This window comes from Lactuca serriola, chromosome 5 (assembly GCF_051521515.1).
Source record: "Lactuca serriola cultivar US96UC23 chromosome 5, Lser_US96UC23_V15, whole genome shotgun sequence".
NCBI classification, from domain to species: domain Eukaryota; kingdom Viridiplantae; phylum Streptophyta; class Magnoliopsida; order Asterales; family Asteraceae; genus Lactuca; species Lactuca serriola.
Window position 1 is genome coordinate 361,578,282 of NC_136412.1, and position 15,397 is coordinate 361,593,678.

Here is a 15,397-nt window from a genome sequence, read left to right on the forward strand (position 1 = left end):
TCGGGCCTTCTTCATCTCCTCATCGGCTGCATACTGAGGAACAAGAAGAGCCCTCTCCCTGAACTTGGCAGTGATCTCTGCCACAGTCTCTGTAGTCTGGGTGAGGTCCTGAAACTCTCTGGCTAACTGCTGCACCTCAATAACTGGTGCAAACTCCGCCTTGAACCTGGTAGAGAAATCAACCCAAGTCATGGCATCCAATGCTGCATCATCTCCAATGGTATGTCCGACCTCCTCCCACCAATCCCATGCTCTGTCCTTCAGAAGACAGGACGCCAATCTGACCTTGTCCCCCTCGGGACACCTGCTAGTGCAGAACGCGTTGGCCACATCCGCCAACCATCTAGTACTCGCTATAGGGTCCCGCGCCCCATGATAGTCTGGAGCTCCACATGCCCTGAACTCCCTGAATGTAAGTGTGCGCGACCCCATCATGGCCGCCACCTCGGCACGGAAGGTGCCCAATCTCTCATCCATCAGCTCTAGGATACCCTCCTTGATCGAACCGAAGATCACAGGAGTCTGCTCTAAAATGATACGAATAATCTCTGAAGAAAGAAACTCTCTGGTCTGCTCATCCATGTGCTCGTTCCCCGAGCCTGATCCTGATCCCTCCCCGACACCTCCACTGCCTGCTGCTGTCCTCGGACGCAAAACCACCATTCTGAAACACATCATAGCAATATCAGAAAACTGAAATATCTCAAGGGATCATTGATACTACTACTAGCTTCCTGGTCTTGTCTCGGCCTTCCTTGGTTCGAGTACGGATCCTCTGCTTTCAGTAGTACGGGCCCATACTACCTTCCACATCTATCCGTACTTTCCTCAAGAACCGCCTTGACTCCACCAAGTCACTTCTACTACTACTGATCTCTGCTACTCTCATCCTAGGCTTGCCCTAGGGAAATCTCTGACTCCACTCATACCAGTCCTCAGCTGCCGAAGGTCTCCTTGTAATGCTGATTAGCCACCACCTGAATACCATCACATGCAATGAGGTTCGAATAATCCTTCGAGTAAAAGACTCGTCCCTACAACGGTTGGACTCAAACAAGAGCTGCGCAATAGGGCCAAATCCAACACTCTGAGATTATTCAACCCTGATCACATGTGATGTGACGTATTCACCTAATGGCTAACTCCCACCACTCAGAGTCCCTCAAAGCACAAAGCAAGCAGCATTCGGATAAGGGAAACATACTCAGGCAAAACTATTCTCATAACGAGAAGCTACTCTAGCATACAATGCTAAGCTCGCGCTACCAGGCATAACCTAAACAGGCTATCCTACTGCTGTCTACTCAATACTAGCATGCAATTCTCATAAAGCTGTAACACATATAGCAGGCACATAAGGCATCCTCCTAGATCCTTAGTCCTATACTAGCATGCTATTCTACTGAAACTGGAACAATTAATCATAATAATAAAACTTGTATTGGTAATTTGGGAGTACTTACTTGAGCTCGGATGATCGCATGCACCACACCCTTATCTTGTTTAAAAATTCTTTTCTTTCTAAGTGCTTTTCAAAATCTTATTCGAGAACATTTTTATTTTTGAAAATCTTTTTATCTTTCCCTTAGTTTGAGTTCAGATGCACCCGGAGGTGTATCCGAATCCCTCAAACCAGGGCTCTGATACCAAATTGAAACAACCCAAAAATACGACCCGAAAATTTCATTTTTAATATAACCAAAATCATAAAATGGAGTATATCATAATAAAACCATGCGTTGCAAATCTCAAAACCATACTAAAAATACAAATGAGAACACGGTGTCACGACTGTATCAAAACATATCTAAGATAGCTAATCAACTCCCAGGATAAAAACTGTAGTTGTGGTGTGTGCGATGCCATCATCCCGAGCTCTTCCCTTTGCTTGCGGAGGTACCTGAAACCAAAACTGAAACTGTAAGCACGAAGCTTAGTGAGCTCCCCCAAACTACCACATACCACACAATAACATATAAAGCACATACTGGGCCTTGCCCACTGCATTGGACCGAAGTACGGCTAACCGGGGCCTTGCCCCCTACATCGGACCGAAGTCTGAAGCTGACTGGAACATCGGATCGAAGTCCGAAGCTGACTGGGACCTTCGTCCCCTACATCGAACCGAGTCTGAAGCTGACTAGGACATCGGACCGAAGTCTGAAGCTGACTGAGACATCGGACCGAAGTCCGAAGCTGACTGAGACATCGGACCGAAGTCCGAAGCTGGCTGGGACCTACGTCCCCTATATCGGACCGGAGTCCGAAGCTGACTGGACCTCTGTCCCCTACATCGGACCGAAGTCCGAAGCTGACTGAACATAGCATAAACATGTCAACTGGCATAAACACATAAATCCTGTCTGAACCACGAAGGCATCAAAGATACTAACTACCACATCGGATCGAGGTCCGAAGCTGACTGCTAGCTAAACGGGCCGGCATTGTGGCCTTAGACCCGTTCCTAATGGAAGGAAACTCACCTCATGAACTGGCTGCTGTGTGAATGGCTCTGGAAGCTAATTGCTGCTGCTCCGGTATCTCCCCAGCTACAAGTCCATAAACACACTCAATCAAATACTAAACACTGCACTGGGGTAAAATGACTCTTTTACCCTTGGTCAAAGTCAACTCTCCCGGTCAAAGTCAACCCACAGTTGACCTGACTCGCCGAGTTGGGCCGCCAACTCGCCGAGTCTCTAGTCTCATTTCACAACCCCACTCGTGGCTACTCGTCGAGTATGGCATCGACTCGACGAGTACTCTCTCGATCCAAGAACTCAGACAATCTGCATCCGTCTCACCGAGTCATATGAACAACTCGACGAGTTGTTCTTGAGCTTAAGAAGATTGCCTTGGACTCGCCGAGTTGTATGAACAACTCGTCGAGTCCCTCCATTATTGAGTCTGCTCTCCAACTTACTGAGTCCACTTTACGTGTACATACACATGAAAAAGGAGATAAAGGCTAAAAAGGCACTTAGAAGAGTAGATCTAGGGTTCTTATGCAAAGCATCATGAAAAAGGCAATAGATCCGGGCTCTACAACTCATAAATGAACAGATCTAGGGATATCTCGACCTATTAAGGCATCCAAACAACTATAAGGCTTGGAGAATGCATCAAACTAGCCCTAGAAGAGTTCAAATGGAAATCTAAAGCATAAAACAAAAGGAATCCGAGAAATACCTCAATGAACTCTGATTTTGCCCTTGGATCTTTGCTCAACACCTCTTCTCCTTGCTCCTTTCTTCTTCTTCTTCTTCAAGCCTTCAAATCCACACAAAAGCACTTAAAACAAACAAGGGATGGATTAGGGTTTTCTCACAGCTCTCTGAGGGTGAAGGAGGCGAGTTTGGGGCACAAAGCATTGCTTAAATAGTGAGAAACCCGGGGATTTAGGGTTTCTTCCAGACAGGCAGACTCGCCGAGTCCCGAATATGGACTCGCCGAGTCACCTACTAACACATGCACGAAAACTCGACCCTACTTGACGAGTCAGGCCATAGACTCGCCGAGTCCCACAATAAAACTTCTAAATAAATGCCACGGGTACAACATACCAGAGACGGGGCGTTACAATTCTCCCCCACTTGTCTCAGACTTCGTCCTCGAAGTCTGCTGCGGCTGAATCTGCAAATAACTCCGGGTAATGCTCTCTCATCTCCTCCTCAGCCTCCCACGTCCACTCAGACCCCTTCCGGTGCTGCCACTGCACCTTCACTAACTGAATTGCCTTGTTCCTCAAGGTCTTTGTCTTCCGGTCCAGAATCGCGATCGGACTCTCAACAAAACTATTGAATTGAAAGCTTCTTTACCTGTAAGAAGATACTTTGGGACTTGATGTGAGAATCGAAACATTCTTTTGGTATCTTCTTAACCTGACTCCTGTCTGAATGTGGACAGAAAACCATCCTAAATCTAGTCAAAGCAATCACATGAGAAGGCCATGGTCACAAAATCAAAGCTATAGAGCCATAAAAAAATCGAACATAATTGAACCAAAGAACACATGTATGAAGAGGAAGATTATTTTACCTATGCCTATAAGCAAAGCAAAGAACCATTTAACTCCCACGTAGTACCAAACATAAAGCTTTCCTCTTCGTGCCTGCAGTTAGAACAGGTTAATAATTTGCGGTTGCTAATTAGATTGAAGTCGACAACAACAATATTTTCCCATGGACAACTCTTCACACTATAAAATTTGTGACAACCCCAATGGGATTACCTGAGGATTGCTCGTGAAACCTACCGACAATCCTTGTGAGGCACTGTATGTAACATGTGAACAACCCTAATCAAGGAAAATTAGGGGAAAATAAAGGGATGAACAATTTCGCCCCGCAGTAGAATATAGATGAGTAGAACATGGGAAAGGAATAGAGATTATAGGTTCCTCTTATTTGGTGGTATAGAAGAAAAAATCGGACATCCAAAGAGTCGAAATCCAAAAGAGAAAGGGGGAGAAAACCTTTGGGAAGCAGCCGACTGGGATCGCCGAAGCAATTGAGAGGAAAATGCCTAGGCAGCCGACCGGAAAATGAAGACCGAAAGGGTTTTTGTTGCAGCTAAACCCTATAGAGACGACATGCCGTCTCTATAGGTAAACGAAAACGGTGTTGTTCCTCCTAGTTTCATTAAAAAAATAAAATAAAACAAAACAAAAAAGCATTTTCACGCGGATTGGTCCTATCGTTTTCTTCTGTCGTCTGGATAGCTTGACCAAAACGACATCGTATTTCGTTTCTTCAAGACGGATAAAAAATAAATCAAAATTAATTTTTAAGCACCCTATGCAGACGACATGTCGTCTGCATAGGCTGACCAAAACAGCATCGTAATGCTTTTCTGCGACAAAGAATTAAAATAAATCGAAAATATGTTTTTAATTCCTCCTCCCGACGACATGTCGTCGGTATAGAAATTCGATATACCGCCAATATTTTTCCCCTTCCCGCCGAGCCTATGCAGACGATTTTTCGTCTGTATAGCTTTTCTGGTCAATGACATATGGTCAATGTTTGAAAAATCTGTCCAGACGACATGTCGTCTCTATAGATCGACTTTTCCCGACGACAAATGTCGTCTGGATAGGTGTCGTCTGCAAAGGGTTAGATCCTTGTAGTGAATGTTCGTTATGTGAATGAAGACCTTACATTGAGGAAATGGGAACTATATATAGAGGGTTAAGGGTGTTGGAACCAACCTATGTGAACAAACCCACTACAGAAAGAAGATTATAAGAACAAAGTAAAGCGACACTTTGCTGCATGATCTGTTGTAAGGAGAACAGAAAAGAAAAAAAGGGCAAGAAGATGGCACAACTTTCACATCTTATTCTCTGCTTGAAATGGAAATTACAGAGCGACTCCTAAACCTAGCTTATAAAATAGAAACTAGCCCAGAAAACAGAAAACAGGGGAAAGTAACAAAGTATCCTAAATGTTAGTTGTATATTTATTTGTGCTTTGTAATGTATCTTTGTATTTTTGGTATTTGTGTGGCCCTTCTATATTTTGCCCACAATCATAGATCTTTCCATATGTTGTATTATATATTGGTGGAATGCATTTTGTATTGACAGGGAAAAAACTCTCGTTAACATGGTATCAGGCATTAAATCAACCCTAGCCGCCTTTTTTTTTTCTGCTCTGTTTACTGTTCTTCTCCTCTTAAGTCAATTCTATGGCTTCTCACCTTGATAAGATGTATGGAATCACCAACATCAAGTCATATGTTCCTTTGATCCTTGATCTTGACAGACTAAACTACGATGCATGGTGTGAGTTCTTCAAGAATCAGTGTACTGCATATAAAGTTTTCGGTCACCTCGATGGCACCAATCATAACCCAGCCGATCAAGATTGGTGTACTGCTGATTCAATCGTGAAACAATGGCTATTTGTCACTCTCTCTCAACCTCTCATCCAAACCATATTGATACTTGATGCGACAGCCGCTCAATTGTGGAAAGCCATTGAAGACCTTTTTCGTGACAACAAAGAAGCAAATGCAATAGAACTCGAGAATCAACTCAGAAACATTGTTATAGGTGACTCCACTGTTATGGAATACTACACACATCAAAGCCATCTCTGATCTCTTAACCAACATCAGTTCCAAAGTTCCCGAACGCACTCTCGTCACATACGCTCTTAACGGATTGTCATCAAAATTCGATCACATCGCCAATACAATTCGTCACAGAAATCCGTTCCCTACACTCCTGGAGATGCGATCTATGCTCTCCATTGAAGAACAAACACTTTAAAATCAACAAAATCGGATACCTCAAGCCTCTCATACGAATTCTTCATCATCTCACCACGTTTTAAATGCCAATCATCAAACTCAATCTTCTAATTCCAGCAACATCCGAGGCAATAATCGTGGTGGCGGTCGAAATAGGGGTGGTGGTCGAGGATGGAATAGTGGCAGAGGCAGACATGGCCATCGCAATAATGGAGGCGCGTTCTCGTTTCCGTCGGCAGCTCCTCATCCCAGCGGACGCTGGGTTTTCATCCCAGCCGACCAGCAATCTGGGCTCCTTCCTTCACCTAATCAGGGTGCTCGCTGGCCCACTCCCTTGCAAACCCAATCAAGACAGCAACCAATTTGGGCCAATCAACACACAACCCTACAAGCATTTTTTGCTGTACCTCAACCATTTCAGCCATTTAATTGGCAGCAGGCCCAAAACTTTGCGGATCAACCCACAACATTCCCTCAAGCTTTCACTACTATGAACCTTTAGGACCCCGGAACGACAGATTGGTACATGGATACCGGGGAGACTGCTCATCTTCATGCTGACTCAGGTATACTCAATTCCATTAAAAATAATTGTAATAATTTTTCAGTCATAGTCGGTGACGGATCTCGCATTTCGGTTACCCAGGTCGGAAACTCTTCTCTTTATCAACATCCTTTTCGTCCTCTAAGTCTTAAAAATGTGCTTATTACACCTCAAATTATTAAAAATCTCATTTCTGTTCGAAAATTGACTCGTGACAATAAATGTTCTATTGAATTTGACGAGTTTGGTTTTTCTGTGAAGGATTATCTCACCAAACAAACCTTCATTCGATGTGACAACACGAGCGACCTCTATCCCTTCTCAAAACAACTTCCTCAAGTGTTTCTCAGTGTTAGTTCTTCCACGTGGCATCAACGACTTGGTCATCCCGGCACTCAAGTCTTCAACCATTTACTATCAAAAAAGTTTATCTCTTGTAATAACAAAGATCCTAGTATCTTATGTCATGCTTGTCAACTTGGCAAGCATGTCCGTTTGTTGTTTCATTTATCTCAAACTGATGCTAACTTTCCTTTTCATGTCATTCATTCCGATGTTTGGACTTCCCCTCTAATAAGTCATAGTGGAATAAAATATTATGTTATTTTTCTTGATCAGTATTCTCATTTTGTGTGGGTGTATCCGTTATGAAACAAATCTGATGTTTTTTCTAAATTTCTCCATTTTCGAGCATACGTTAATAACCAATTCAAAACCGATATTCAAATTTTTCAATGCGATAATGGCAAAGAATTTGATAACCAACACTTTCACCACCTTTGTGCCACTAATGGCATTCACATGCGCTTCTCTTGCCCCTATACGTCCCAACAAAATGGTAAATCCGAACGTATGCTTCGAATCCTCAACAACATCATTCGAACCCTGTTATTCCAAGCCCATCTTCCGCCCACTTATTGGGTGGAAACTCTTCATATGGCAGCCCATCTCTTAAATATTCTACCGTCTACCACTCTCAAACATGACACTCCATTTCACAAACTCTTCCAGAAACACCCCTCCTATACTCACCTTCGTGTTTTTGGATGTCTTTGTTACCCCCATCTCAACAACACTAGCAAACTCCAACCCCGGTCCACTCCATGCATCTTCCTTGGTTATCCTTCCAATCATAAAGGATATCGATGTCTCGATCTTCATACCAAAGAAATCATCATTTCCCGGCATGTTGTTTTTGATGAATCAGTCTTTCCTTTCGGCTCAATGACCCCTCATCAGTTTCCCAATTATGATTTCCTTAATATTGAAGATCAACGGAACTGTTTTAACGATCCAACCATTCCATCTCAACCTTCCCTTCATCATCCCGACCCAAGCACAACCACCGTCGATACCACCACCCAACACCTTGAAAGTGACATCGACTCCACTCCCTCCTTGTCTGCTTCGGCGTCTTCTCCTTCTCCTTCCACTCAACCCCCTCTCACCCAAAATAACCCCCCACCACACTCTCAACCCTTTGTTCCCACCTCCACTCGCACTCATCATATGCAAACCCGTGCTCGTCATGGAATCGTCAAGCCCATTGATAAATTAAACCTTCACACCCAGCCCTCCCAATCTCCTCTTCCCAAATACTACTCTCAAGCATTTCAAGACCCAAACTGGCACAATGCTATGACTGAAGAATTTAATGCACTTATTTCTAATGGGACTTGGGTACTTGTGCCTCGGCCCCCCACTGCAAATGTTGTTAACTGTATTTGACTTTTTAAGAAGAAACATAATGCAGATGGATCTTTCGCTCGGTATAAGGCACGACTGGTTGCCAACGCTCGCAGTCAACAAGTTGGCATTGATTGTGATGAGACTTTCAGCCCGGTTGTGAAACCGGCTACCATCCAGACTGTCCTTAGTTTGGCTATTTCACACCACTGGCCGGTTCACTAGTTGGATGTGAAAAATGCATTTCTACATGGTCACTTACAGGAGACCGTTTACATGCATCAGCCCCCGAGCTTTCGTGATCGATCTTTTTCGGATCATGTTTGCTTACTTCAGAAGTCCATATATGGACTCAAGCAAGCACTGCGAGCGTGGTATCATCGGTTTGCTCAATTCATTACAGGGTTCGGCTTTACTAACAACAAATCTGATTCCTCTTTGTTCATCTACAGACAGGGCGCTCAGACTGCGTATTTATTACTTTATGTTGATGATATCATTTTGACTGCATCATCTTCCATTCTCTTACATAAGGTCATCACCACTCTTCGTTCAGAGTTTGCCATGACTGACCTAGGCACCCTGAACTATTTTCTAGGTATTGCTGTTACTAGAGACAAACATGGTATGTTCTTATAACAGCAGAAGTATGTCACCGAGATCCTTAAGCGGGCTAAGATGCTCAATTGCAAACCAGCTTGCACTCCCGCCGACTCATCAACTAAATTTGATGGCACAGGTCCTCCTGATCCGACTCTCTACAGGAGCCTTGCAGGAGCTCTTCAGTACCTCACATTCACGAGACCTGACATCACTTATGCAGTTCAACAGGTTTGTCTTTACATGCATGATCCTCGAGAGCCTCACTTCTCCGCTCTCAAGCACATTTTGAGATATATTCGAGGTACTCTTGATCACAGTTTACAACTGTATGTATCTCCGTCTCGTGGTCTTATTGCTTATTCTAATGCCGATTGGGCTGGTTTCCCCACCACACGTCGCTCCACTTCCGGCTACTATGTTTTTATGGGTCAAAACCTCCTCTCTTGGTCGTCCAAGAGACAAGGTACCATTTCGAGATCCAGTGTTGAAGCTGAGTATCGGGGAGTTGCAAATGCTGTTGCTGAGAGATGTTGGTTGCGTAACTTGCTTCGCGAGCTTCACTACCCACCTCCTTCTGCTACACTTGTGTATTGTGATAACGTCAGTGCCGTTTATTTGTCCACCAATCCGGTTCAGCATCAACGTACAAAACATATAGAGATAGATATTCACTTTGTGCGAGATAAAGTCGCTATGGGTCAGATTCGAGTTCTTCATGTCCTGTCTTCGTCTCAATATGCTGATATCTTCACCAAAGGACTTCCTTCCACATTGTTCCTTGACTTTAGATCCAGTCTGAACGTCCGTTCAAGACCTTCCGTTCTGACTACGGGGGGATGTTAGCTGCATATTTATTTGTGCTTTGTAATGTATCTTTGTATTTTTGGTATTTGTGTGGCCCTTCTATATTTTGCCCACAATCATAGATCTTTACATATGTTGTATTATATATTGGTGGAATGCATTTTGTATTGACAGGGAAAAAACTCTCGTTAACACTAAACTCGTGCAATCTACAGCCAACATGGCTTTGACTTGATCAATTAAATTAAGGAAACAAAATGACTAAACCACCCTTCTTATTTACGGATTATTCCAACAAAGAATACCTTATCTAATGCCAAGGATAACTTAAAAGGAATATGATGTTGCTCGTAAAAGATACCTTATATATCTAATGCCTAAGATTACTCTTAAAACTAATGGAATGGTGGACTTTGTAGGCTGCATGTGTAATTGGTGCAATAATTAGTATTAAAAAGTAACGAGAATAATCGGACAAGGGATCGAGAATATATCTTTGTTAGCTAAAGATAGAAATTGGATTTTAGATTATCTTTACTAAGACTCCAATGTGTGCATATCTAAAGTAAACCGAAAGTTTAACGACCAAGGAAGTCAGAATTTTGAAATAGTTGGATGCTTATTAAATGATAAAGTCCGTACAAGTAAGGAAGAGGACTATCCCTAAGGATTTAATCACTGTTTCTTAAGATCACTTAGTTAGTTAGTTAGTGAGTGCCACGTCTACTAACTCTTCTTACTGAAGAAACCACTAAGGACGCCATGTAGTGGCTCCAACTGAAGAGGTAGTGATGAAGACATGCTGTAATACTTTTTAGCAGCAGTTACTGAAACTGTGGCCCACATAGTCCTTTTGTGAAAATATCCGTTGTTTGTTGTTTTGTTGAAACATGTTTTGGGAGAACAAATCCAAGTTTGAATTGATCACGAACAATGTGACAATCAATGTCTAAGTGCTTGGTTCTTTCGTGAAATATTGGATTTTTAGTAATGTGTATTGCTGCTTTGTTGTCACACCATAAATCCACCGGAATTTTCAACTCAATCTTCAAATCCTTTAAAATGTAACTAATCCATAAGAGTTCACATACGGTTGCAGCTAAGCTTCTATATTTTGCTTCACAAGACGATTTTGATACAGTTTTCTGCTTTTTAGTTTTCCAGGACACCAATGAACTTCCAATGAAGATACAAAAACCTGTTAATGATCTTCTTGTATCACTTCAACTTGCCCAATCTGAGTCACTAAATGCAGTTATGTTATTTATTGATGAATTTGCTTCAAAAAACAACCCCATTGAGGGACAACTTTTCAAATACTTTAACACATGTATTGCAGCCTTCCAATGTACCGTGGTTGGAGTATGTAAGAACTGGCTCAATTGTTGTACAGCATGACTTATGTCTGGCCTTGTGAAATTGAGATACAAAAGTTTTCCAACTAACTTCCTATATCTCTCTGGATCTTTCAAAGTCTCCCCACCTTCTGTACTCAATTTTATGTTTTTGATTGTTGGACTTGATACCAGTTTTGCCCCTGTTAATCTTGTCTCAGATAATATGTCCAATACATATTTTCTTTGATTTACATATAGCCCCTTTTCAGTTCTGAGTAATTCAATACCCAAAAAATAGCTTGCATCTCCCAAATCTTTAATTGTGAATGCTGCATGTAAATGATCTTTGACCTTGTGAATTTCTTCCTTATTTGGTCCAGTGATTAGAACATCATCAACATAAACGACTAATGCCACAAATGTTTCGCCTTTACCTTTTGTGAACAAACAATGATCAGGTGAAGATTGTTTAAAATCAATTTCCAACAATTTATTGCAGAATTCCAAATGCCATTGTCTACTGGCTTGTTTCAGGCCATAGAGAGATTTGTTGAGCTTGCAAACCTCTCCTTTTTTTGCTTTTCCATACCCTTGAGGAGGTTGTAAATACACCTCTTCATCTAGAAATCCATGCAAGAAAGCATTATTGATGTCCAATTGATTTAATAACCAGCCTCTTGATGTAGATAAAGCCAATAAAACTTTAGCTACAGGAGAAAAACTGTCAAGGTAATCAATTCCATAAATTTGATTATACCCCTTTGTAACTAGTCTTGCTTTATACCTTTCAACTGACCCATCTGGATTAAGTTTAACTTTGTAAACCCATTTTGAACCGATCGCTTTCTTGTTTTGTGGCAAGGGCATAACTGTCCATGTCTGATTGTTTTCAAGTGCATCTAACTCTTTATTCATTGCTTTGATCCATTCTTCATTTCTACAGGCTTCATTATAACTTGTGGGTTCTTGAATTTGAGAAATGGTGGATAAGAGGCTTTTATGTGTTTGGGTTAATAAAGCTGAATGGTAATAAGGGTATGTAGGAGGAAAATGAGGAGATGTGAATTGCTTGGTATTTGAGGTTGTAGCATCAATAGTGTTACAATGCATAATATAATCATTATGCCAAGAGGGTTTCTTTCTTTCTCTTAAACCAAAACGAAGATTGTCTGCTACAGGAACATTTTGGTGATTTTCATTATCAATATCATTTTCTTCAGCATACATGTCTTCTTCACCTTCTTGTTGTTCTGGAAAGTTGAAGTGTTCATCTTCATTGATAATATCAAACTCATATGGATTATAATCATTTGCTGGAATGAAATCATTTGCACACACTTCAAAATCTTCAATTTCATTCGGAATGACTAATTTTTCACCACTTGAATTTTCTTTTATGCTCTTGTAAGGAAACAATGACTCATAAAAGATGACATCTCTGGACATAATTATCTTTTTGTCTTGTAAATCATAGAGTTTGTATGCCTTCTGTCCATGATTGTAACCAATAAAACAGCACATTGTAGCTCTTTTTTCAAACTTCGTTTTGTGAGGTATGGTATTTGTTGCAAAGCAGAGACACCCAAATACCTTGAGATTATCATATGTAGGATCTTTATTGTATAGCTTCTTATATGGAGTTGACCAATTTAAAACTTGTGTAGGAGTAATGTTGATGATATAGGTAGCCATCAAAATAGCATGTCCCCAAAAATGGATTGGTAATTTTGAAGAAAACATTAAGATCTTGCCACTTGTAACAAATGTTGGTGTTTTCTCTCAACTCTTCCATTCTGTTGAGGTGAATAAGGAGCAGTTCTTTGATGAACTATTCCTAATGAAGAGAATAAATTTTGACAATTGTGATTGATGAACTCACTTCCATTACCAGTTCTGATAATTTTGACAGTTGTGAGGAATTGATTTTTGACATATACAAAGAAATTAGACAAAGTCAATAAGACTTGAGTTTTGTCAATGAGTAAGAAAGTCCATGTTGATCTAGAAAAATCGTCAACTATTGTTAGGAAATATGATGCTCCTGTGATAGTTTTTGATCTATATGGTCCCCAAAGATCCACGTGAATCAATTTAAAAAAAGAATCAACACAAGAGTCACTAACATGAAATGGAATTCTTTGTTGTTTTGCAAGATGACATGGAATACAAGGAAGTGACTCATCAATAGATTTCTTAGGAATAAAAGTCAAATGACTTAATACAGACTCAGAACTATGGCCTAATCTCTTATGCCATATGGAATAACATTCCTTATTCTTGAAATGAGCAACATTACAAAAATTGAATTTCAAATTCTTTGAAAGATTACAAGAATTAAGAATGGACTCTATGTTTGCAGACTCTAAACTAAACTTGTTTAGAACATAGAGATTGTCCATGACCTTTCCAATGCCAATGATTTTAGCAGTTTGAAGGTCCTGTAAAACACAATAAACAGGCAGAAAAGTGAATGCAATGTTAGCAGATGTTGCTAATGCTTTCACTGAAAGAAGATTACATGTGAATTGAGGCACATATAATACATTTTTTAGTACAACTCTAGAGTTAAGAGTTATTAAACCTGTATGAGTAACAGATTTAATAGAACCATCAGGTAAAAAGATAGGGGTATAATTGGAAACAGGAATTGGATGACCAATAGAAGAAAGTTGAGCACACATGTGAGCAGTTGCTCCAGTATCTAGAATCCATGTGTCAACATCAAAATGACTAGTTTTGATGGAATTGAATAAGGAAATATTCATACCTGCAAAGTCACCAAAATGGGACAAATTTGCAAAGTGAGTATCAAGATGTTGGTTGTTCTTCAAGAACTGGGTAAATTGCTGAAACAAATTGTTCAACGACTCGTCATTGTTGGGATTTGCTGATGTTGCTTGAACATTTTCTCCGACTTCATGTAAAGGATTTTCATTTTGTGCATAAAACGATGTATTGGCCATGTGAGCAGAATTTGACCCAAACTTCTTTTTCTCTTTCAACTCTTTATACCAATCAGGATAACCATGTAGTTTGAAACATACATCCTTAGTATGACCACCAGATTTGCAATGATCACAGTACTTATCAGAATTAATTTTTCCTTTTTGCTCAAATTTGTTCTTTATATGGAAGGACTTCTTGGTATTGTTGCTATATTTTGGTGTTCTAGCAAGCATTGCGGAAACTTCAGTAGGATTTGCAAAGTTAATTTGTACTTCTCGTTGTTTTTCAACACTGAGTGCCATGGAATATGCTTTATACACACTAGGAAGAGGATCTAGAACCAAGATTTGGTTTCTTAAACTATCATACGTGTCGTTCAATCCCATAAGAAATTGCATCAATCGTGTAGAAGAGTTATGATCAGAAATAGCTTTTGCAGAGCTACAGGTACATGAAGGAATTTAAACAAGAGAATTCAATTGATCCCATAACTGTTTAAGATTGGTATAATATTTTGAAAGTGATGAATCACCTTGACTGATTGAAGCAATTTGTCGTTGCAATTGATAAATCAACGGACCATTGCTCTCACCGAAGTGTTCTTCTAATTCAAGCCACAATTCTCTTGCAGTCGTCGAGAAAATGAAGGCTCCGACTATCTCTTTTGAAATTGCGTTCAGAATCCAAGATCTGACCATACAATCATTACTTATCCATTCATCTTGTTCAGTACCGGCAGATTCTGGTTGTTTCGAGGTTCCATCAACAAATCCGGTTTTCTTCTTAGCTCCGAGAGCTAATTTGATCGAGAATTTCCACTGCATATAGTTTTCATTTCCAGTGAGGAGATTTGAAACAAGAAACATCGTGTTGTCATTTCCTTTTGGATTAAGAACAGATGAAGAAGCACTGTGTACATTCGAGTTTTGAATCGGAATTGAATCCATTTTGATGAACTCAGATCTATGACGAGGATAAGAAAAAAAAAAGAAAAAAAAAACAACAAAGATCAAATGATCGTATGCTCTGATACCATTTCAATATGAGTAATATGATAAGAAAAAGAAGTAACTGATGAAAAACTCCATTGATTTACATAATGAAGCTCTGAAAGCTAATTACATAGTACAACCAACAGAATGAAATTTACGTCTAATTAAATCTGTTTTAACAACCTCTACATATTTACAGATCTAACCTTCATGAATCTAAATATTTACAG

General features: G+C 40.5%; 2 protein-coding genes and 1 long non-coding RNA gene across 3 annotated transcripts; 1 reads left to right on the forward strand and 2 right to left on the reverse strand.

Annotated features, from left to right (window-relative positions):
- Nucleotides 1–3,809: 3,809 nt before the first annotated feature.
- On the reverse strand, nucleotides 3,810–4,659 carry LOC145052229 (uncharacterized). Its single transcript, XR_013684029.1, has 3 exons — nucleotides 4,232–4,659; nucleotides 4,039–4,111; nucleotides 3,810–3,915 (listed from the first exon to the last, which is right to left on the reverse strand). It is a non-coding gene; the product is annotated as an uncharacterized LOC145052229 (long non-coding RNA).
- A 1,029-nt stretch (nucleotides 4,660–5,688) lies between these two features.
- On the forward strand, nucleotides 5,689–6,102 carry LOC145051177 (uncharacterized). The gene has a single exon (XM_078999298.1). The coding sequence runs from the start codon at nucleotides 5,689–5,691 to the stop codon at nucleotides 6,100–6,102; it is 414 nt and encodes a 137-aa protein (XP_078855424.1).
- A 7,295-nt stretch (nucleotides 6,103–13,397) lies between these two features.
- LOC145052230 (uncharacterized) lies at nucleotides 13,398–15,397 on the reverse strand. Its single transcript, XM_079000023.1, has 2 exons — nucleotides 13,997–15,397; nucleotides 13,398–13,667 (listed from the first exon to the last, which is right to left on the reverse strand). Exons 1-2 carry the CDS (start codon nucleotides 14,571–14,573, stop codon nucleotides 13,651–13,653), a joined length of 594 nt encoding a protein of 197 aa, XP_078856149.1. The 5' UTR covers nucleotides 14,574–15,397; the 3' UTR covers nucleotides 13,398–13,650.

Coding starts and splice junctions, on each gene's coding strand:
- LOC145051177 (XM_078999298.1), top strand. CDS start 5,689: ATGGCTTCTCACCTTGATAAGATGTATGGAATCACCAACATCAAGTCA.
- LOC145052230 (XM_079000023.1), bottom strand. CDS start 14,573: ATGCAATTTCTTATGGGATTGAACGACACGTATGATAGTTTAAGAAAC.